The 21,058-nt window shown below is 58.9% G+C and overlaps 6 protein-coding genes across 6 annotated transcripts; 3 read left to right on the top strand and 3 right to left on the bottom strand.

Annotated features, from left to right (window-relative positions):
• Positions 1–512: 512 nt before the first annotated feature.
• Positions 513–3,699, top strand: PUNSTDRAFT_126184 (DUF221-domain-containing protein; the record flags this gene model as incomplete). The annotated part of the gene is made up of 6 exons (XM_007383669.1): positions 513–567; positions 635–743; positions 802–1,103; positions 1,158–1,831; positions 1,913–2,905; positions 2,988–3,699. 6 exons carry the CDS (start codon positions 513–515, stop codon positions 3,480–3,482), a joined length of 2,628 nt encoding a protein of 875 aa, XP_007383731.1. The 3' UTR covers positions 3,483–3,699.
• An 89-nt stretch (positions 3,700–3,788) lies between these two features.
• On the bottom strand, positions 3,789–6,926 carry PUNSTDRAFT_143662 (Metallo-dependent phosphatase). The gene is made up of 11 exons (XM_007383668.1): positions 6,416–6,926; positions 6,125–6,329; positions 6,034–6,059; positions 5,864–5,962; positions 5,690–5,801; positions 5,482–5,627; positions 5,285–5,424; positions 5,150–5,227; positions 4,869–5,089; positions 4,637–4,811; positions 3,789–4,567 (listed from the first exon to the last, which is right to left on the bottom strand). Exons 1-11 carry the CDS (start codon positions 6,560–6,562, stop codon positions 3,976–3,978), a joined length of 1,941 nt encoding a protein of 646 aa, XP_007383730.1. The 5' UTR covers positions 6,563–6,926; the 3' UTR covers positions 3,789–3,975.
• A 1,575-nt stretch (positions 6,927–8,501) lies between these two features.
• Positions 8,502–9,866, bottom strand: PUNSTDRAFT_102577 (UNC-50-like protein). Its single transcript, XM_007383667.1, has 9 exons — positions 9,674–9,866; positions 9,556–9,611; positions 9,468–9,493; positions 9,346–9,411; positions 9,165–9,285; positions 8,890–9,099; positions 8,777–8,817; positions 8,673–8,713; positions 8,502–8,614 (listed from the first exon to the last, which is right to left on the bottom strand). The coding sequence occupies exons 1-9, from the start codon at positions 9,809–9,811 to the stop codon at positions 8,525–8,527; spliced, it is 789 nt and encodes a 262-aa protein (XP_007383729.1). The 5' UTR covers positions 9,812–9,866; the 3' UTR covers positions 8,502–8,524.
• Positions 9,867–10,020: 154 nt separating this feature from the next.
• On the top strand, positions 10,021–11,962 carry PUNSTDRAFT_113575 (uncharacterized protein; the record flags this gene model as incomplete). The annotated part of the gene is made up of 2 exons (XM_007383666.1): positions 10,021–11,366; positions 11,689–11,962. The coding sequence occupies 2 exons, from the start codon at positions 10,021–10,023 to the stop codon at positions 11,960–11,962; spliced, it is 1,620 nt and encodes a 539-aa protein (XP_007383728.1).
• A 4,488-nt stretch (positions 11,963–16,450) lies between these two features.
• On the bottom strand, positions 16,451–17,889 carry PUNSTDRAFT_134204 (FAD/NAD(P)-binding domain-containing protein; the record flags this gene model as incomplete). Its single annotated transcript, XM_007383665.1, has 3 exons — positions 16,451–16,567; positions 16,627–17,516; positions 17,577–17,889. The coding sequence occupies 3 exons, from the start codon at positions 17,887–17,889 to the stop codon at positions 16,451–16,453; spliced, it is 1,320 nt and encodes a 439-aa protein (XP_007383727.1).
• A 1,214-nt stretch (positions 17,890–19,103) lies between these two features.
• Positions 19,104–20,560, top strand: PUNSTDRAFT_52434 (uncharacterized protein). Its single transcript, XM_007383664.1, has 5 exons — positions 19,104–19,507; positions 19,565–19,610; positions 19,671–19,897; positions 19,972–20,098; positions 20,162–20,560. The coding sequence occupies exons 1-5, from the start codon at positions 19,238–19,240 to the stop codon at positions 20,212–20,214; spliced, it is 723 nt and encodes a 240-aa protein (XP_007383726.1). The 5' UTR covers positions 19,104–19,237; the 3' UTR covers positions 20,215–20,560.
• The last annotated feature ends 498 nt before the right edge of the window (positions 20,561–21,058 follow it).

The raw sequence follows: 21,058 nt of genomic DNA, 5'->3' as shown, positions 1-21,058 counted from the left end.
GGGACCGGAGAGTGGCCAAGGGCGAGTGGCGAAGCGATACGTACTCTACACCGCCTACGTCACGGAAAGAATTGAACGCCAGGCGTCGGAGCGCGAACACGCGCGACCCTGAGTTCTAAGAATAAGACATCGCACGTCGCTCTGTTCGTGTTCATGGAGGTAAACACCGCCCTTGGCGCCGTCCTCGACGTACTCGCCGCCTCTCGTATGTGTCCGGGACGTCGCTGCAAGACGCGTCGGGCGGCGGGGCGGCGCGAGAGGGCGGGACGGGATCGGTGACGGCGGCCTGGTTCACTCCACACTCGTCCCGATCCGGCAGTTGGACTCGATCGTGCCGTCATAGCCTGTCGATTCTACTCGCCTCCCCTCGCCCCTCCCTTCATAAATACGATGTAATTCCCTCCAGCCTGGCTTCTACGTATCTCTCCCCCTCTCCCCCTTATTTAGTTTTTTTTTTTTGTAACGACACCCCCCTCCGCCCCGCGTACATCGCTAGTGAGCTCGTCGCAGCCATGTCGGCGACCTCGAAGGATACCAGCACCGCGACGACGCCCTCGTTCTTATCCGGTGAGGCGTTTATTCACCTGAAAAAGAACATGGCGCGCGTATACTGACGCATATACTCGCGGGCCAGCCCTCGTGGTGGGCGTCGTCGTCTTCGCGGTCTACATGATCGCGTTCTTCCTCCTCCACGGGCGCTACCGCCACATCTACCAACCGCGCACGCTCCTCGCCCCCGTCAGGTAAGCATGCCCTCCCCCTTTTTGAAGCGCGCCCTGTTCTGACCTTGCGCTCGCACAGCAAACGACCCCCGGAGCTCCCACCCGGTTTCTTCGCCTGGTTCGGCGCGATCGCGCGCGCGCCGGACATCCTGGTCTTCGACATGAACGGGCCCGACGCCTACTTCTTCGTCCGCTTCATCCGCCTCATGTGCCTCATCCTCCTCCCCGTCTGGATCCTCACCTGGGCCGTCCTCATGCCCGTCACCGCCACCAAGCCGAACGGCGGCCTCACCCAGCTCAACATCTTCACCTTCGGCAACGTGCAGAAGAACCACCAGATCAAACATCTGGCCCACCTGCTCGTGTCCGTCGTCGTCATCCGTGCGTACCACCTCCCTCTCATCTCATCGAGCTAATTATGAAACAAATGCGCAGTGTACATCCTGTTCATGATCTACAGGGAGTACAAACACTTCGTGATCGTCCGGCAGGAATACCTGTCCTCGCCCGCGCACGGCCGCCTCGCGCGCTCGCGCACAGTCATGCTCAACAACCTCCCCGCCTCGCTCCTCTCCGCCGACGCGATCCGGTCCATCGTCCCCACGCCCATCACCCACGTCTGGCTCCCGCGCAAGACGAAGGCGCTCGACAAACTCTTTGACGAGCGCGACGACGAGTGCGCCCGGCTCGAGAGCGCCGAGGGCTCGCTCCTCTCGACCGCCGCGAAGAACGTGCGGAAGAACAAGGTGCCGACGACGGACGCCGTCGATCCGGAAAAGGCCGGCGGCGTCGTGGAGCGGTACGTCGCGCCGAAGCAGATGCCGACGCACAAGACGGGCCTGCCGGTGCTGAAGATGCTGGTCGGGAAGAAGCACCGCACGCTGGAGACCTCGCCGGCGTACGTGAGGGAGCGGAACGAGCGGATCACGGAGGAGCGCCAGGCGTACCGCGCGGCGGTCCGGACCGGGGACGGCACCACGTTTGCGCTCGTGAACAGCGCGTTTGTGCGGTTCGAGAGGATGGAGGACGCGCACGCGTTCGCGAGGGACGTGAAGGCGATGGCGGGGAGCAAGCTCGTCGGCGCCGCGGTCGAGGTCGTGCCGGAGGACGTGAGTCGTTAACCTTTTTTTTTCCCCCTTGGGAAACACCTCGTGCCGTCGGAACGACGCCCTGACGCGATATCTCCGCAGATCATCTGGAGCAACCTCGCGATGTCGCCCGTGATGCGCAAGGTCCGGACGGGCGTCAGCTGGGCGCTTACCATCGGGCTCATCATCATCTGGGCGATCCCCGTCGCCGTCGTCGGCGTCATCTCGAACGTCAACTATCTCTGCTCCGAGGTCTCCTTCCTCTCCTGGATCTGCAAGCTGCCCAAGGTCGTCGTCGGCATCATCCAGGGCGTGCTCCCCCCCGTCCTCCTCGCCGTCCTCTTCATGCTCCTCCCCATCGTCCTCCGCATCCTCGTCCGCCTCCAGGGCGAGCCGCGCCGGTCCGACGTCGAGCGGAAGCTGTTCTCCCGGTTCTGGCTGTTCCAGGTCGTGCACGGCTTTTTGATCATCACCTTCGCGTCGGGGCTCCCGGCGGCGCTGAAGAACATCAGCAAGACGACGAGCGGGCTGCCGACGCAGCTCGCGCAGCAGCTGCCCGGCGCGAGCATCTTCTTTTTGACGTTTGTGATCACGACGATGCTGAGTACGGCGGGCGGGACGAACGCGCGCGTGGTGCCGCTGGTGATGGCGAACGTGAAGAAGATTTTGGGGGCGAGCACGCCGAGGGGGGTGTGGAAGATGGAGTGGGGGATGGGCGCGCTCCCGCTCGCGACGGTGTGGCCGCCCGTGGCGCTGTTGGGGTGCATATGCATCGTGTATTCGATCATCCAGCCCGTCGTCGTCGGGTTTGGCGCCGTCGGATTCGTCTTGTACGTCCCGCTCTTTTCTCTCTCTTTTTTGTGTCGTGTGGCTGATGGAGGGGTTTTTTTCAGGATTTATATCACGTACAAGTATCTGGCGATGTACGTCGTCGACCAGCCGGACGCGCTCGAGACGGGCGGGCTGTACTACCCCCGCGCGCTCCGGACCGTGTTCGTGTCGCTGTACCTGCTCGAGGTCTGCCTCACCGGCCTGTACTTCCTCAACACGAACGGGGGGAAATCGGTCATGGCCCTCGTCGGCGGCTCCGTCACGGTACGTTTCCTTTTCCTCTCCAAATATATATATAAGAGAGGATGTTGATGCGCGATTTTTATTTTATTTTTGGCGTGGATAGGCGGCCTTGATCGTGTTCACGGCGGTGGTGCAGATTTGGATGGAGCGGCGCCGGTTCGCGCCGGCGCGGTACGTGTTCCTCGATACCGGCGCGCACCTGCTCAAGACGGGCTCGGCGGAGGGTCTGAACCCGGCCGTCGGCGCGCCCCTGCCCCCCTCCGCCGCCGCCGCCAAGAACAAGAACAACGCAGGAAAGGAGCCGAGGGCGGAGGAGGAGGGGGAGGAGGAGGAGGAAGACGTCGTGGCCGGCCCGCAGTACGGGAACACGACGGGCATGCACGGCGCGGCGTTTGACCCGCCGAGCACGTGGAAGGCGCAGCGCGTGGTGTGGGTCGCGGACGACGCGCTCGGGCTCGGGAGGGCGGAGGTGGAGAGGTTGAGGAGGGAGGGCGTGGCGGCAAGCTGCGAGTGGGCGAGCATGGACGAGAGGGGGCAGGTGAGCGTCGAGAGGGGCCCGCCGGACGAGGCGTGGTACGGTGGGATGACGGCTGCTTAGAAGGGCAAAAGAAACGATATTTCCTCGGTCCCCCCTTTCTACTTTTGTCCACCCCCTCCCCCCCCCCTTATACTGTTCGTTCCAATCCAGCCACCTCCCCGTATCCCACGATATATCCCGCACGACCACACGACATCGTCGTTTTTGTGATTCTTGGAGTGGACCAACCTATAGTGGTATCATATGTAATATCTAGTTTCGTTGCGCCAATACATGCACGTATACCTACGCGCAACGGGTAGCGTCATGCGATCATTCGAATCGAGAACTCCCAGTCCTCGTATTTCCGAGACAAGTCGCGTATGTCATATATCCATCGTTCACATTTTTACCGAATCACCATCCACAGAGCTTATGATACAACGAATTGCAAGAGGGAAAGCAGGAAACTGGGGAGGGGAGGGTAGGTAGGGAAGGGGGGCACGGGCAACCCATATAACATCCGTCAACGACCCACTCGGAATTCTCAGCCGCGATAGATGAAAGAAAAAAATCATCGTGCTGCACCAGCCGCCGCCGCCGCCGCGTCCTTCTCGCCCGTCGCGACGTTGTCCGCGAGCTTCTCCCACTCGGGCTCGGCCGGGTCCCCGCCGTCGACGACCTCCTTGATGAGGCTGATCGTGCTCTCGAGGCTACGCCGGCGCGTGCTCGGGCTCGTCATCGTCGTGCCCAAGCTCGCCTGGCGGCGGTGGCCCGCCCCGCGGAACGGGGCCGAGAGCGGGCCCGGGCTCGTCGGCGTCACGGGCGAGGCGGGGGTCGCCGGGCCGGTCGAGGGCGACGCCGCCGAGCCCGCGGGGCCGGGGCCGGCGACCTCGGAGAGCGCGGCGGCGAGCGCGGGGGACGAGATGGGCTCGGCGGGCGCGGCGGAGGGCGAGGCCGGCTGCGAGAGCCGCGCCTTGGCCTCGTCCGAGTCGGCGTCGATGAGCTCGGGCGGCAGCCGCTCGTTCTCGATGTCCGACCGGCGCGCGTCCTCGAAGTTCTTGATCGCGTCCTTGATCCCTTCCGCGCCGAGCGCGAGCGTGCCGTGCGGGAGCTTGGCAGAGCCGGACACGCTCTTGAGCTCGGACACGCGCTCGGATTCCTCTCTGTTGGGGCGTGAGTGAGGAGTGAAGACGAGGTTGAGGAGAGGGGGAAAAAAAGCTGGGGGCACGCACCGGAGGAGGGCGAAGACGCGCGCCATGCGGCCGACGGCGAGGATCTTGTTCTTGATCACCTTCTTCCGCTCCTGCGACTCGTCGATGGGTGCGGCTTCGGAGACGACCGGCTCCACCGCGTCCTCAAGCTCCTCTTTACTACAGCAGTTCAGCACCGCGACGAGCATGTCCGTGACTGTCGACCGTCGATGCTGTTCAGCGACATGAGGATGGCAAGAGGTCAGATACGCACTCTTCTCGCCCACGAACGGCAAGCTCCAGGTGAAGACGTCCATAAAGTTGGGGAGCCAGTACGGGTGCGGGCTCGCGTTGAACTGCCGGATGTTGAGCACGTTGGACTCGTATTTCAGTACGGCCGCCTTGTTGTTGTACACGTCGAGGTAGTTGGGCGCGGAGAAGATGGTCATGACCGAGGGGAAGCCCGTCGTTCGCGTTTTGCGGTACATGCGGTATCTGTCGTTATCTCCCCGTCACTCATCCTGACGCTGGTCTGTTTTATGGAAGGATGCTTACCCTGCATCTTGCGCTTCGTGTGCCCTGACGATAGAGAGGAGGTTGTTCCGCTCAAGGAAGTTGCAGACCGCTTGGTATCTGGGCCGCCATCAGCTTTCGCTTTTGATCACGCATCGCGAAAGGGAGGGGGCGTACGTGTAGAAGTAGGAGCAGCCGCGCACATGGTTGTGCACGAAGCTCTCCGTTGTTTTCTCCTGGCCAAAGTCCTCGACCGGGTCGGACCAGAGGATGTCACACATGAGACCGTGGGTGGGCGGCTCCCGGAAGCGGTCGATCTACATGGATTCAAGTTAGCCATACGTTATTCGGGTTCGCTGCCTGTTCTCGCATACGCTACGGAGATCGTCGAGGGTGTTGAGTTCGGGCGAGAGACCACCGTGGATGCAGAGGAACTGCTTGTTCATGATGGCGGCGAGGGGTAGCGCGCAGAACGAGTCCATGCACGCGTCGTATATCCGCTCGGAGTACTTGTGTTTGCCTATGGTCTCAGACGTCAGATGCGCCCTGACGATCAGTCAGACTGCGAACAGGCCCACGTACATTCGAGCTTGAAAGTGAAGTAGTCCGTGAGGTGTCGGCATTCGTGATTGCCGCGGAGGAGGAAGAGGGTGTTTGGGTACCAGATCTTGAGCGACCAGAGGTACAGTACGCACTGAAGAGAGCGAGACGATAAGAAAATGCAGAGAGATGTAGGCAGCAAGAGAGCGGGCTCGCCTCGATACTGAAGTACCCCCGATCGACGTAATCGCCCAAGAAGAGATATCGCGTGTCCGCCGGGTTACCACCGATCTCGAAGAGCTTCATCAAGTCGAACTAAAACACGAGCATTGTGGCCATTCAGCATTCAACAATCCGAGACAAAGTTGAGATAAGGTAGAACGCACGTATTGCCCGTGGATGTCCCCGCACACTGCCAAAACACCTGTAGCATCAATCGGCCGATCACACGCAAGCATGGACGCGGGGCGCGCGCACCTGTTACCGGCGCATCCACAGTAAGCAGATTCGGCTCCGCGCGGAGGATGTCGGTCGCCTTCTCGATGATGAAGAGCGCCTGCTCTTCCGTCAGCCGGCCTTCGCGGTAGAAGTGGTTCTTGAGGAACGCGATGTCGGGTTTGTTCGGGTCCTGGCGCGAGTAAAACTGGGCGTCGGTCGGGACCGACATCGCGGGCGCTTGGACCTGGGCAGGCAAGGGTTTTTCAGTCTCGTACGGACGCGGATATCGGCGATGCGGGTGCGGGGGAGCCAATGACCATTGCTACGCACATCTTTGACGACCCGCTCTTGGGTGCTGACCGTGATGCCGTCGTCGAGGGTGTGCTGCGTAAAGTCGATTTCTGGGATGGGCGGCCTGTCGCTGATGTTCTCAATCACCCGCCGGATGTGCTCTGCCTGAGTGCCGCCGTTGCTCATCGTCTCTTCCTTGCCGTCGAATACTCGTCGTTACGATTGTGACAAGGCTTATTGAGCAACCTTCGTCGAAGCCAGACAGATGATAGACGAGGGGGAGAAGGGAGAGAAGAAAGAGGGAAAAGAAGGGCGGCGGTCAAGGGCAAGCGATGTTCTTCTCTTGACGGGGCCTCAGGTGGCGCGTCGCGATCATCAGGCGTTCCACTGCTCGCCGAACCTATATAATCGACCGCTTTGTAGGGAGCAACAGCAACGGCGAGCAACAGCTTCTATAGCTTTGGCCTAGTGTTGGCGGTACTGCGTCCGCAGGCGCATGGCTTTGCAGAATGGAGAAGTGCGGCCGGATGCACAGGCAGTGTTCGTTCACACCAAAGCTCGGGAGATCTCAATGTGAGTTACGCGCTCGGTCGGGCATGTTGTATATTTATGGAGACAAGTATGTACATGGCCGAGATACTATTTCTGTTACGATAAGCACGCAGCTTGAGACATACCCTGCATGCTTCAGTCAGCGTTCATCCGACAACGACGGAGAAAAACATGAAGGAAAGCCTCAGACCCAAAATGAAGTCCGTCATGAATTGTCGGACATATGCTTGTCAATTTGTATTTTGTCTCGTCCTCGACAGAACGAATATATGTGCGGAGGAAAGGGACACTTACGTATACGACAACAGCCACCAGGGACTCGCGTGGATCTGATAGAACTTGAGGGGAGCGGTTGATAGAGCGAGTGAGAACACGAGAATGGAGTACGACGAGAGGAGCCAGGTCCTTCATAGGTTAGTGTGTGCGTTCCCTTGTCCGTCATCCGTCAAATTGGTATCTACACGAGGACCCCGCGTTGGGATTTGGCGGAGAGACGGAGTCGCACCGCATAAACTACGGGGGTTGTTCAGGCTACCTTTAAGATAGACGTATGAGCGGCAGGTCGAGATAGAACCATAAAAGAGCGAAGGATAGGAAGGGGTCAGTTGGTGATGCATGTTGGAGTTCGGGCTCATTCTCTGAGTAAAAGTCGCCAACTCGAAAAATGGATAGATATCATCATGAAAAAGCAATCGCCGGAAGCGTACTCACATATATGTTACATGGAAAAGGCGGCCGAAGGGATGTCAGTACGAAACGGAAGATGCAATCGCAGCGCGAGCCAGAGGACATCCACGACGAGACGCAGGATGCGACGAAAAAAACGCGGTTTTCCTTCATTCGGTCACGTGAAATATCGATAGCCGTTGAGTATTTTTCTTCCGCCGCGTTTCGTCTCTTGTTCTCTCCCTCACTGTTCTTGTCGTCGTTTTTTTTTGCTTCTGATCTGCGCCAACTGCGTCAAGTAACTTTCGGTGAGTCGATGTTCCCGCATTTTCTTTCCATGATGATCCCATATCAGTTCTGCTTCCGAAAAGCGAGAGCATATCTCCTTGTGGACAACCTTTATACCAAAAACTATCATTCTGATCCTCATCCGTCTCTTCTCGACGTGTCGATTCTCGAGCTAACACGCACACCCCCAGGTTCTATACTTTGTCTATCTCGAAGCAGTCCTGTTCGTATCCAGTCGAGTGAGTGCCGCCTCTTGCTTGTAGCACGTCGACCGACAAGACGAAACCAAGTTCATCCATTCTTTGACTTTTGCCCCGTCTTTTGGTGTTCACCTGGTTGCTGTCTTCGTCCGTTATGGCCGCAGGCGGTGGCTTGGGCTCGCGTGGCGGGGACAATGAAAACATCGGCTTCTCTGATTTCTTCCGTTCCCTTCTTCGGACCGAGCTTCATGAGTGAGCGTCGTTGCTGACTCCAGTTGTTCATATAGCATCCTTCTGTTATCGCGGTCGTCGGTAGTCACCTTTCTCCATGTATCGTTGCGTTCTTCGTGTCGTTAGTCGAACATAAAAATGATCCTCTCATGCAAATGTGAAATGATATTATATGACATGAATAACCTGCTGTGTACGTAGTCATATGGGGCTACGAAAATCGGAAGTAGTTATTGAGTACGTGTTTTGCTACGCTGAACCCGACGAGGGAGACTATGTAGCTCGCGAAGAGCGGTAACAACTGGGACAATGGGCGGTCAGCTCCATTGATCGAGCGCCTTGATGGTAGGCATACGTACGGGTGAGAGGAGGATTTCGGTGCGGATAAGGAACGGAAGGGCTGTTGGCATGGGAAAAGTCAGAACCTTTGAACCACATGGGTCAAGAGAAGTGGAAAACGTACCCTTCAGGCCCGAGTACACGCCGTAGATATATTGCGTGAACCTATAACGTCCGCGAAGGGAAAGACTCAGCGCCCTGTCGAAGACGAACGAAGGGGAGCGAAGGGGGGCTTACGCGATGAGGTAGAGCGTGTTGCCCACCCAGAGGCACACCCACCTGTCCCGGAGTATGACCGGAACGAGGAAGAGCTGGGCAACGTAGAGCGTCAGGAACATCGGGAAGAACGCGTTCGTGTGCACATCGAACGCGTACGCCCACTCCACGCGCGAGTCGGCCGGGGTGGAGTGCGAGGGAGGAGAGAGGAGCAGGCGGTTCGAGATCGCCCTGTCAGAAGGATGAATCGCAGGTTAGCGGGAAGAGGCGGTTCGAGATTGGGGCTAGGTGCGGACCATAGTATGGTGGCCATGATGGCGCCGACGAGGAGGTAATCTCGTAGGATCATGACGCTTGCCAGTTCGATGCCGGCTCCTATGCCGGAGTACCATACTATTCCCCATGCTATCCCGGCGACTGGGTATGAAGATTGATTGATTGATCTCTAGATGACTGAAAGCTTCGGAGGCTACGTACCAGCCAAGCATGCCGATATAAGTACCATGATGGCTGGGTCATCCCTCGCCCATGTATTTTTCGTTTCTGCAGCAGTTGACTGAGTAAAGCAAGGGGTCCATAGTCAGGATAGACCGACTTACGTTTGTGGAAGTACACGTTTTTGTACCTAGCGCAGCGATGAGTGCGTGCATTGGAATATAGCTTGGAGAGGACGGAGAGGGGACTGACACGCGTTTGGGCGCTATGCACAGGTATGTCAATTGCCAGGCGGCGAGCTCAAAGTCCTGCCCATTCAAGCATAAGACGCGATAGTTGCCAGGAACACTTGGCTGCTGTTTATATGTACCATTGATTGGATCCGGGTGAGCCTCTTGAAGATGAGCGGTACTCTGCTCTTCGCTGTCCATGCCGGCGCATGGCTTTGCAGTGGGCTCGCGTGTCCGTTCACGCTGCCAGGATGGCTGTTGACGGGTAATATCGACATTGCGAATGCTGTCCGCGCGATAGCAAGCGAAGCAGAGTATTATAAGAGAACGGGGCTGGCTCGGAAAGTACAAGAAGGAGGCGACAAGGGACAGCCACGAGCCTCATAGCCCATTCAGACTCCGCCTCAGCTCAAAGCGCCATCTTCTGCCTCACCGTCCTCTCCATCCCCCCATCTGCCCTCTCTCTCTCTCTTCAACACCGACCAACATGATGGACGACGATCACGAAGCGCTCGACTGGGGCGCCGGCGATGACGACGGCTCGATGGCGCCGCACGAGTATGATGACTCTTCCCGCCACCCGGGCGGGAGCGCGCAAGAAGGCGAAGACGAGGACGCGGTGTCCGTCGGCGGCGACGAAGACGACATGGACTACGGCCTCTTCAACTACACCAGCGGCGGCGTCGCTAACGCTCCGCGCGACGCAGACCGCCAGTCGGCGCAGGACGAGCCGGAAGGAGGACAAGGAGCAGGCGGCGGTGGCGGCGAACAAGCGCCCGCCCGGTCGCCGCCTCACGAGCACTCGCCCTCGCGCGAGCGCGACTCCCGCTCGGGCTACGGTAACGGAGATCGCACCCACCGCTCGGGAGGCCCGCGCAACGAGCGCGGCCGGAATGGTCGTCGCACCACGACGCTGATGCCTCCCCCGGACACGCTCACGCACGCGCTTCCCCCGAAGCCGGTCGCCGCGCCCGTCGTCCCTCCGCCCGACAGCGAATCCATGCGCGGCACCATGCGCCCGCACGCAAAGCCGATGGGCGAGCGCAAGGACCGCAACGAGCGCCGCAACGGTCGCGCCGCAGCCTCTGAAGACGAGCTAGACGCGGCCCTGCCTCCAGAGTGGGAGGTCCGGCGCCCGCGCAACGGCAGGCCGGACGAGGTGTACTACTACAACACGGCGACGCGTGAGTCGACGTGGGACCGCCCGGGCTCCGGCATCGTGGATGAAGGCACAGGTCGCGGACGGCGGCGGGACCGGTCGCGCTCTCTGGACCGGGAGGAGCCCCATCATCGCACAAAACCATCTGATCGTTCGGAGCCACCCAGCTCGAGAGCAAGAGACGCGCGAGACGGTCGCGATTTGTCGCCGCCGCCGTCTCGCGAAGATCGGCGCTGGCGCTCGCGCGAAGGACCCGCTCCGGCCCGCGAGCCTAAGCAAGCAGACTATGGCTACTCATCCAGACAGCGAGATTCTCGTTCCCAGCGGCCTTCTGGCTACGAGCACTCTGAGATGTTGGTATCTGCGGAAGACGCAAAGGCAAACCGTCGCCCATGGGGACCGGATAACGTTTCGCAGGATACCCAGACCCAACGGTTTCCTACCGAGCCCGAACTAGAAACTGACCGCAGGTGGACGCCTCGAGGCGAACCGCCTCCCCGAGTTGCTGTCCAGCAAACATCTCAGAGGCGAGAGCGGCCTGTGTCTCCCTTGACCCGCCGTGGAGCGTACACTGGGCCCAACGGCGCTGACTCCCGCGCCGCACCAAACCGTTACGAAGAACGCCTCCAAAACGTGCCCAACAACGATCACGGCCGTTGGCCCGCCTCCAGTACGTTTTGCCTATCCTGCAGTGCCCTCTCTCGCCTTCCTCTCTATGCCCCTGTGTTCGAACGGAGTCTTGCCGGCGGTACGGCCCCCTTCCTTGCTCGACATGTCGTCGACGATCATGGACATCCCGTGTTTGCCGCGCTCTGTTTCTTGTTCTCGTGCCCGTCTTCTCGTGCCCTCTGCGTGTGATGTTCAGCGCCCTCACGCATTGTCCTCTCCCTCTGTTTGCCTCATCTAGGACCCCGATCCCCCGTGGCCCCGCCGCAAGTGCCTCCGCCGGTGCGACCGGACTTCCAGCGTGCGCCATCCGGCTACGGCCCCCCGCAGCCGCTCGCTAACGACGTCAACGGGAACAACAACAACCTCGTGCCACGCCATGCCGATCGCGAGGCCCGCGCGCCGCCGCCGCCTCGAGGCGTCCCTCCTCCACACTCTCGCGGATATCAAGATGACGGGCCACAATCGCGCCGCGTGGATGCGTACCCACCAAAGCGACCGCCTCCTCCTCAAGAGTTCAGACCCAGGCCCGACGAAGCCGCGCCGCCCAGGACAAGCCCTGAGAACGAGTACAAGCGTAGGAGGACGAACGACGCCCCGATAGACTCTGCCCCGAGCCGTAGGCCTATCGACGTGGAGTTTGAGGCGGCGACACCCCCGCCTATGGATCATCGTGAGCTCGTCTTATCCTGGAGTCATCGTTGACCCCATTCCTCATCGTCGCGCAGCCGGGGGACGAAATGTTCGCAAGCGGCCTCCGCTCCCGCCTCAGGAAGACCGATTCCGACAAACTCATACGGCTGGTCCCTGGGCGCCTCCATCAGAGGGTCGCTACGATAGGTATCTTCGCATACCTGTCCCTCTGTTCTCATGCTTACATAATGCCAGACGGGACGTGTCGAAACACCGGGATATTTCACCGCCGCCACACCGAGACCAGACCAGCGTGTTACCGCCACCACCCGACATACCTAGGCAGCGGGCCCCCCCGCCCCCTCCGTACCGCGAACAGGCGGCGCCATATGGCTCACGTGACCGTGCCCCGCAACCGGAAGCGGAAACCGCTCGATGGACGGGGAGGAACGCCTACCCCGGGCCTCAAACAACGCCTCGCGAACAGGACCGTGACCAAATGGACGTCGATCCGCCTGCGCCCTCGTCCGCGCCAGTGTCACGCGCGAGCACGATCTACAACGACGACTACGGCGCAGGTGGGGGCGGCATGCGCTCCGACCGCGAGCGCGAGCCGGCAAGGCCCGAGTTTGGTGCAGGAGGGGACCCGCCTAAGGGACCGCGTGCGACCCGGGTGCCGCCCCAGCCCCAATCCCCGCCCCAGCTGCCGCCACCGCCGAGGATGCAGCACCGATCGTACTCGAATAACCAGTACCCGGATGCGCCTGGTCGCATGCCAAACAGCCAATACCCGGACGTGCCTGGCCGCCAGATGAACAACCGGTATCCGGATGTCTCCGGCCGTCCGCCGAACAACCAGTACCCCGATGCGCCTGGTCGCCCTCCAACCGATCGATATGCGGATGCGCCTGGCCTTCCACACGCTGCGCCCCATGTTCCACCTAAAGCGCCCTGGGTACCTCCCCTTGGGCCGAACCAGCCGTTCCCCAATAGAGATCCGGGGGCCCCACTACCACCTATGAGGGACACGAGGTACGATCGGGCTCAAGACCGATCTATGGAAGCCTCTGCATACCGTAATGAGCCGTCGATGGTACGTTATGATCTCCCTGTCCGTTGAGGCTATTCGATTGATGGTTCGCCGCGCAGCCTTCGAGCTCTCCGCGTGTGCCGCCTTTGGTGCCTCGGAACCCCCCACCCTTGCCGCAGCAGCAGCAGTCGAGAGACACTCAGATGTTTGGTGCGAACACTGCTGCCCTTCCTCAGCAACGCCGATGGGGTGGCGCGGATGAGTACCGCAGCGGGTCCGATTCGTCGTCCCTGGGCCCCGTGCCCACGCGCTGGGAGGCTACTGACACGGCCGCTTACCCTCCTCCTGCTCCTGCTCCTGCTCCTGCTCTTCGGAGCGACAGTTATTCGCAGGTATGCTTCTACCAAGGTTGCGCTGTGATCAATGAAACTCAGAAATCAACAGAGGGCACCTTCTACCCAGCCCGATCGCTCGCCCGAACGACCTCGTACTTCGGGCTCAGGCGGTGGACGTCACAGATCGCTGTCCGCGTCCACGAACCCCGTACGTCGCCTCGGATAGCGTTGCCTGCTTTTCTGACTGATTTGATTCCGTTCTTGCAGATGCTGCCCAACCGCCCGCCTTCCCGCTTGTCTGACGGGAAGCAGCCCTCTGTGCCCCTCGATCACGTTACAGCCCCCCGTCCGGTTCGTCCATCCCCGGAACATCCGCACCTGCTGGCGCTAACCATTGTACTTCCAGCGTCGTACGCGCTGGGGCCCCGAACCCCCTCAGCTGGAGGTTCTTCCTCCGCAAGACTCATACGCCCCTCGCGATCGCATTCCACCTGCGGCTCAGGCCTACGATCGCTCGGACCGGGCGGCCACGCCTCCGCCAATCTCCAGAGAGACGACGTCCGTGGCCAGCAGTGTGGGGTCCTTGTATGCTCCCGCCGAGCGCGAACCTCCCGAGACGAGATCTGAAAGTAACGCGAGGACTGCCGACGGCACGAACCGAGACGCAACGAGCCATAGAGATGCGCCATTCCAGAGGGAACCACCGATTCCGAGAGATGCTCAAGTCCACAGAGAGTCGCAAAACCAGAGGGAATACCAAAATCGGAGAGAAGCGCCGCCTATGCAGAGGAGGGGCCCTAGTCGTTTCGGTGATGGCAAGGGACCGGACGTTGACGATGCGCCCCTGCAGAGGAGAGGCCCCAGTCATTTTGATGATCGCAAGGAATCAGACGTGGACTCGAGCACGACCTTCAACAACGGCAATCGTGTTTCTCGTCAGTATGGTGACGCTCAGAGGGAGACGGTACGTGGTTCTCTCGCGTACCGGAGATGAATCCTCGCTAATAGAAGTGTTCCGCCAGCGCGACGGAGGCTATGAGCGCACTACCCCGCTATCCTGGGACAGGCCTCCACCTCAAACGAATTCCCGCTCTTCCCGATTCAACGACGTTCCCCCACCGGCGAACGCTCCACAAAATGACTCGTACCAGAACACTAACTCACAGACCAGCGGGCCGGTGAAGATCCGGCGCAACTACGACAGGCGGACGGACGCCCCGGCCAGTACTCCCCTGACTGCGGTAGACACTAGCGTTCCACACTCAACGGAATCGTCTACGCGTCCCGCTGCGCAACGGAATCCGTCTTTGCTATCTAGGTTAGGCATGGGGGACGAAGGCTCTAGCGAGCAAACGCAGGAGCAGCAGCAGCAACAGCCGGCTTATACTTCTAGCTTTCGAGAACGGCTGGGCCCGCCGGAGCAATATCCTGGCCCTGAAGGGGGTCATCAAGGTAACGGGTACTCGGGTCGATATAATAACAAGCGAGGCCGCGGGGGACCGCGCAGGGGACGCAGGGGCTTTGCTGGCCCGTCTTGATAATCTGGGGAAAAAATGCGTTGACGAAGAAGATGCGAACGTCGGCCCCAGCCACGTGAATACGTGAAGTCTTGTTGTTCCCACTTAGCAGTCTCTAAATGTCCAGCTCTGAAACATCTAATCCAACTTGCTGTAACATTCCCCGCATCCATGACACTCGCGCATATTCGTCGTGAGCCGGCCCGACGACTTGGAGCGATTCCGGGATGAATCACGCTACGGGTCTCACCGCACTCGTACTGGCCCAAGGACGGAGCTATTTGGAAGAATGCTTCAAAGGTCCCCGACGAGATCGAGCTGCGTTCGGCCGATCCTCTTCTCGTCGCATACGCTCGGCGTGCGATACCCGGTCCCGTTTGGACTGTCAAATGCGTTGTCCTCAATCGGTGTCTCGGGCATTATGCCAGAGAGATCGTGGTATAACCGTCACTCACATAGCTATAGCACTTGATGGTCTCGCCAAGACACCCGAAGATGACCATCGCTCAGCTCGGTCGAGTCGCGCGCATATGCCCATAGCTTGGATGCTATGCTCTCTATTTAGGAAACCGTCTACTCGGATCTTCTTCGCCGCCCTATTACACAGATGCCCATCCCGCTCGTCAGACTGAACCTACAAGGTCGATCGGGTAACGAGCAACCATCGATTCGTTCTCATTATCGTCTTCTCATCGGATACGCAACGCGCCAATCGCATCCGGGTTTCCGATGGCTGCTACCATGGAGAGCAGATCGAGTCATCCACAGAGGCAGGATACACATAAGCACCCGACTAAGTTGCTGAGCACATATGATCATATCGCCATCCGTATGTTGGATGTCGAATCCGCTATTGCAGCAACGCGCTGGACAATCAGGACCCGTTGGTGCAGGAGATTCACCACCCCGCACTCTCACTCATTCATGAACACCGCTTTCCTTCAATGTTTTCTATCGAAAGCGTTCACGATACCGGTTCGCGTGATTCAGTCACGATTGCAAGAGAACGAACGTGCGAAGCAATCACACAACCAAAGGACAGGATGGTTCGATGGATAGCGCGGACCGGTGAGCTCGAGCGCCGGTATCTCCCCTAAGTGCCATGGCTTACTCCCCTGTCGCGGTGGGGCGACGCAATGGGGGACGGTTATCGGTATGTTTTTGATGATCGTCAGGGTGCAGGACCGAGAAGAGTATCGTTTCCGAGAAGACAACGGAATGGAGCGCTGACTGTTTGCAGCTGGGACAGGCATATCGGCCAGCACGATCCAATGCAACTCGCTCGGCACCATGGTACTGAAAGCAGGCAAAGGATCGAATGTGTAGAAGGTTGCGCTGCCAGCCCTTCTCGCCATGCTAGCACCGCAATTCCGTAAGTTGGCGCAGGAGCATTGACGATTTCTATGGATTTCACAGAGATATCGGTGGTCTGGAAACCTTATCGACGAACCCGTGTCGCGGAGATGTTACCACCATGCGTGCACGTAACTGTATTTATAGTTTGTTCATACTTCACTTTGGTGTGCAGTTATAGAATCCCCGTTGCGGCGTTTTTAGTCGCGTGATTGTGTTGCAAGTCATGCACCGGTTGCCACCGTTTTATGCTTCACCTTCGGTATTTGAGTAGCTTTCGCGAGTTCATATTCCTCGTCTGATAGGACGGATACTGATTGGGGTCCTTCGTATTCGAAGACCTATCAAGCAGGCAGGTGAGCTCAAACTGCATGAGGTATCATGACGGCACAAAACTCACATATCGGAAGAACCTAGTCGGATCCATCTTGTGCGCCTCACCGCCTCCCCGTCCGTCACCCGCAATGGCTCTTGAGTGGAGCTGAACGATACTCGCGCGGACGTATCGTATCTTCTCCACGATCTTCAGCTTGTCCTCCAAGCTATAATCTTTGTATGGAGATGTAGGTCCGAGGACGTACGTCAAAGCTTCGACATCCTCCACGGCCATGGACGCACCAGACCCTTGATCTATTCTCTCTCTCGTCAGAGATCGAGTCCGAGCTAGGAACGCAATCAAGGAAGCCTTACGGGGCATCATGGGATGGGCGGCATCGCCCAGCACGATCGCCTTGCCTCGCGTCCAGTACGGCAGGGGATCCTGGTCCCGCAGCTGCCACAGCTTACAACTGTCCGCGAGATCCAGCAACTTGTGGAATTTCGGCGCCCAATTCTTGACGGAGTCCTTCATTTCATTCAGATCTCCTTCTTGCCTCCAGCTTTCCGTGGCGTTCCCGATGAGATCGGGTACGACGACAACGCAGTTGAGCTCTGTCAGGCCGCGGCAAGGATAACAGACAAAAGTTCTGTCGTTCTCGCGCACGAGAGAGATGCAGCTGTCGGTGACGAATGGAGCTATTTCGGGGTCTGCTAGGATCGGCTTGCTGTTTAACAGGAAACGGTATGCCGAGAGGCCAGAAGGCTCGGCGCGGTATTTTGTGTCGCCAAGTATACAGGATCGGACGAATGATTTGAGACCGTCGCAGCCCAGTATGACGTCGCCGTGGAACTCCTCCCCGGATTCGAGGGTAACAGTGGCGCTCTCGCAGTCGATGGCGCGGATGCGAACACCCAATCGTATATCTGCGGGCGCACCAGGCCGGTCAGGGTCAAGCGCGAGCTTTTTTAACTCTACATCGGATGCTTGAACGTGAGATGGGATACAAAGCTCCTACAGCAAGGAGTACGTACGCCGATGGACATCAATGCGATGGTTCAGATAATATCCGTGTTGATACTGCTTATTCTCCATCATCCGGAGGATCTGCCCATCCGGTGTGTATTGTTTGATCCCTCTGTGAACGGGACTACTGATTTCTTTGAAGGAGAAGCCCCAGCTCTCAAGGACTCGGGTACACGGAGGATTAGAAGTAATCGCAGCGCCAATTTCTTCGTTCAACGACGAGCGCTCAAGGATGGTGACACGATGATGGGGGCGAAGAGCGGTTGCAGCCGAGAGCCCACAGATTCCGGCGCCAACGACAATAACATGGAGACTTGACATGCCTTTGGATAGAGGTATGGTGGCCTCTCGCGGGAGGATGTGACGTTGCTCAATCGATGTTGCTTTGTGTTTTAACTATGCGACTATGGGAGGTGCCGCGAAGAAGACAACGAAGCTCACTCTCGAGACCAGCACCGTCGGTGGCTAGGTGGGTCGAAACGCGACGAGAAGGATAGGATGTGACCCCAGTCATATTATCCCAGTAGGGGCCGTGTTCTTGATGAGCAAGCCAATTCCAAATGAGTGAAGCATCATGAGAAGAAAAGATGGCCGAAGCTACTAGCCGTGGGGCATTTTATGACGTTATCCAGTCAGCTGGTGAATATGTGATCTTCAGCTATGCATATCAGTCAGTCGGGGTGTGTAACTTCTTCAATGTACGTGCGCTCTACACACAGGGATGTTGGTCCGAGACTGGAAGCTAAATAGACGGTCTGGCAATTGGTCTGATCAGAGCCATGAGATGGATCGTGTTGGTAACTCTGCTTGTGCTTCATACCATCTCGTCCCGCTGCCCGTCACACGCCGAAGATCTCCCTGCTATGGCCATTGGTCTCAGGGTGTGTGTGAATAACGGCCATCTCGCCCGCGGGATTCGTCATGCCGTCCTCCTGCCTGAGGGCGCGCCTTCACCTGCTGCGCGCATGCAAAGCACAGTCCCATTCCGATTCCCAGCAGAAAATACCAGACCCAGGTCAAGCACTAAGAGCGCGTTTAAAGCATTTGTAGACCAGTGGACGAGCCTAGTCACTGTCAGTCTGCTGCCTAGAGGAGCTGGCACCGCCACGTCGGGAAGCACGTGTTGATATCCGGCAACTTCCAGGATTTCTCTTGGTCACCAACTTCCACAAGTCAGCCAACCATAAAATGCGTCTCCGTGCCGGGGTCGCGAGGCTGTAGTCGCGTCGTGTTCGGCATCCTTATGCCCGAGAATACGGAGGTTACTGATCCATTCCGCATGGTCTCCGCGGCTGGTCGGACGGCGGAAGACCTACCATCTGATCATCGCCGCCGGTTGCTCGTAGATCAAGGAGTCGGCATCTAGACAACGGACATCCTCAAGTATCAGCGTTTAGTGCTCGGATAGCACGTCACTGCATGAAGAAAACACGAGCCGGAAGTTTCGCTAAAGCTGTTGCAAATCCTCAGCCGAGCCGGTCACCAAGTGCCATGATCTTCCAGATGAGACTGCTTCCAGCACTGCCGGAGACCATCCGGCGAGCAGACGGCCCTTGCGACGCGGAACAATCAAACGCCCCGACGACAAGAATCGGTCGCTTCCGACATCAAATGTATACATAAACGTGCCTCGTCAACCACATCGTAGCAGGACCTGCATTTGCACACGATGCGCCCCTCCCTCTGGCTCGCGCTGCTCGCCGCCTGCGCCACCGCATCTGCAGCTCCCCGCCGCCGCCTTGCGCGGCGGGGTTACCTCGGTTGGTACATCCAGGCCGATACGCCGACGTCGACGACGCCCGGCGCCACCTTCCAAGAGGAGTACCAGGGCGAGTGGTACGACCTCGACTCCGACCAGACGGGCGTCGAGCTCGAGGGCAAGTACACTACGGAAGCGTATCGTCTGAAGGGCTACAATAACTCGAACGTCCTCCTTTCGGTATATTTTTTGTCCAGGGGGTAGCTGCGTGATGTTATTGACGCGAGATGGCTACAGGTGAACACGTCGGCTACCCCGTTCGTGTGGTCTACCGATGCTCCTGGTTGGTCGCGACTCCTCCATTCGTGGGCCTTCTTTGTTGACCCAGTGATGCTCTTGCTAGAGGTCTCCGTCGACGTCAACGCCAACATCCACACGACCTACAACGTGAGCGTGACCTCGAAGAACGCCGGAAAGACCAAGACTATCCCCATCACGGGGACGTCGTTCAGCGTCTCCAACGTCGAGTGCGACGGCAGCATCAACATCACTGGCATCGTCACGTACTCGAACGGAACCTCGGTCAAGTCGGATGCTGTCGACAATTGGAACACGGGCGTCTCTGGTTCCGTAAGCGAACCTTCTCCTTCTCCCGTGCTCCGGTGTTTATACTTACAAACGTGCCACGCCCTCCTCGCGCGCAGGTCACTGCCATCAAGATCGTGGCGAACGGGCCCGCGGTCGGCGACGAGTCTTACAACAATAGCGTGATCAACTTCACGTTCAACGGCAGCGCGCTGTACACCGCGGAGTACGGAAAGGGACCCGGTCGTAAGTCATTGATATGACACGGGGACCGGTTGCTTTTTTTCTGACAGTCGCCGCCGTTCGCAGTGCCCACGGTCACCGCCTCCCACGGCATCGAGGTGCAGTTCTGCCCCGACTGAGAGTGGCGGTCCTTTCGTCAGCGGACTGGTAGATATATACCCCTCGCACCTATGATACCTGACAATTGGCGCAATTCGGACCATGCGGAACACTCGTAGGTCTTGCAGCCAATTGAGGAGTCAAAGTCTGGTTGAGAGTGGGAGTTTTGAAACCGTATAACGCAATGAGCCATATAGTATTGTCAGATCATCAACCTGGCCTCTATATATCAAGAGATGAGACCAGTAGAGGTTGCGTCGCGTCGCGTGTGGTCTTCAAAAGCTTGCACGCAATCAACCATTCTGCACCGGCCATCAACCATTCTGCACCGGCCATCAACCATTCTGGGCGAAGTGCTGCAAGGAGCAACCATTCTGGGCGAAGTGCTGCAAGGAGACGTCGTCTTGGGCTGCGACGGGCTCAGGTCGTTCGTCCGGTCATGCGTACTTGGCGAAACGATCTACCACGCCGAGCCCTCGACAGCAAACCCGTCTTGGCCGATCCGGAGCTTGCCCCGCTCGTGAGCGAGAGCTGCCTCTCGATCGTCCGGGAAGGAGACATCGCGTTCGCGTGCTGCCCCTGCCGCGGCCTCGCCGAGCTCAACTGCGTCTTCATCGTGCCCGACCTCGTCGGGAACGCGACCGAGAGCTGGCGGCAGGAGGGAGATCTCGGCGAGATGAGGGCGTACATCAAGGACTGGGCGCCGAGGTTCCGGAGGCTGTTCGACCTCGCGGAGAACTGCAGGCTGTGGCAGCTGAGGGACCAAGATCCGTTGCCGTACTGGGACGCGGGGGCAAGACGATCGTCTTGGGCGACGCCGCGCATCCGATGTTGCCTCGTAAAAATCCGTTTCCCGTCGCTTCG

The sequence above is a fragment of the Punctularia strigosozonata genome (assembly GCF_000264995.1).
Source record: "Punctularia strigosozonata HHB-11173 SS5 unplaced genomic scaffold PUNSTscaffold_6, whole genome shotgun sequence".
Lineage (NCBI taxonomy): Eukaryota > Fungi > Basidiomycota > Agaricomycetes > Corticiales > Punctulariaceae > Punctularia > Punctularia strigosozonata.
This window is presented reverse-complemented; position numbering and strand designations above follow the sequence as displayed.

What these genes read in the sequence shown, in the direction of transcription:
- PUNSTDRAFT_143662 (XM_007383668.1), bottom strand. Translation starts at nt 6,562, where the DNA reads ATGAGCAACGGCGGCACTCAGGCAGAGCACATCCGGCGGGTGATTGAG. An exon ending in TGTGGATGCGCCGGTAACAG is followed by an intron (nt 6,060 to 6,124) that starts GTGCGCGCGCCC and finishes GTGTTTTGGCAG; the next exon opens with TGTGCGGGGACATCCACGGG. An exon ending in CCCTCGACGATCTCCGTAGC is followed by an intron (nt 5,425 to 5,481) that starts GTATGCGAGAAC and finishes GAATCCATGTAG; the next exon opens with ATCGACCGCTTCCGGGAGCC.
- PUNSTDRAFT_52434 (XM_007383664.1), top strand. Translation starts at nt 19,238, where the DNA reads ATGCGCCCCTCCCTCTGGCTCGCGCTGCTCGCCGCCTGCGCCACCGCA. An exon ending in GTGGTCTACCGATGCTCCTG is followed by an intron (nt 19,611 to 19,670) that starts GTTGGTCGCGAC and finishes TGCTCTTGCTAG; the next exon opens with AGGTCTCCGTCGACGTCAAC. An exon ending in ACACGGGCGTCTCTGGTTCC is followed by an intron (nt 19,898 to 19,971) that starts GTAAGCGAACCT and finishes CCTCGCGCGCAG; the next exon opens with GTCACTGCCATCAAGATCGT.
- PUNSTDRAFT_102577 (XM_007383667.1), bottom strand. Translation starts at nt 9,811, where the DNA reads ATGTCGATATTACCCGTCAACAGCCATCCTGGCAGCGTGAACGGACAC. An exon ending in ATCATGGCCACCATACTATG is followed by an intron (nt 9,100 to 9,164) that starts GTCCGCACCTAG and finishes TCCTTCTGACAG; the next exon opens with GGCGATCTCGAACCGCCTGC. An exon ending in CGTGTACTCGGGCCTGAAGG is followed by an intron (nt 8,714 to 8,776) that starts GTACGTTTTCCA and finishes CCATGCCAACAG; the next exon opens with CCCTTCCGTTCCTTATCCGC.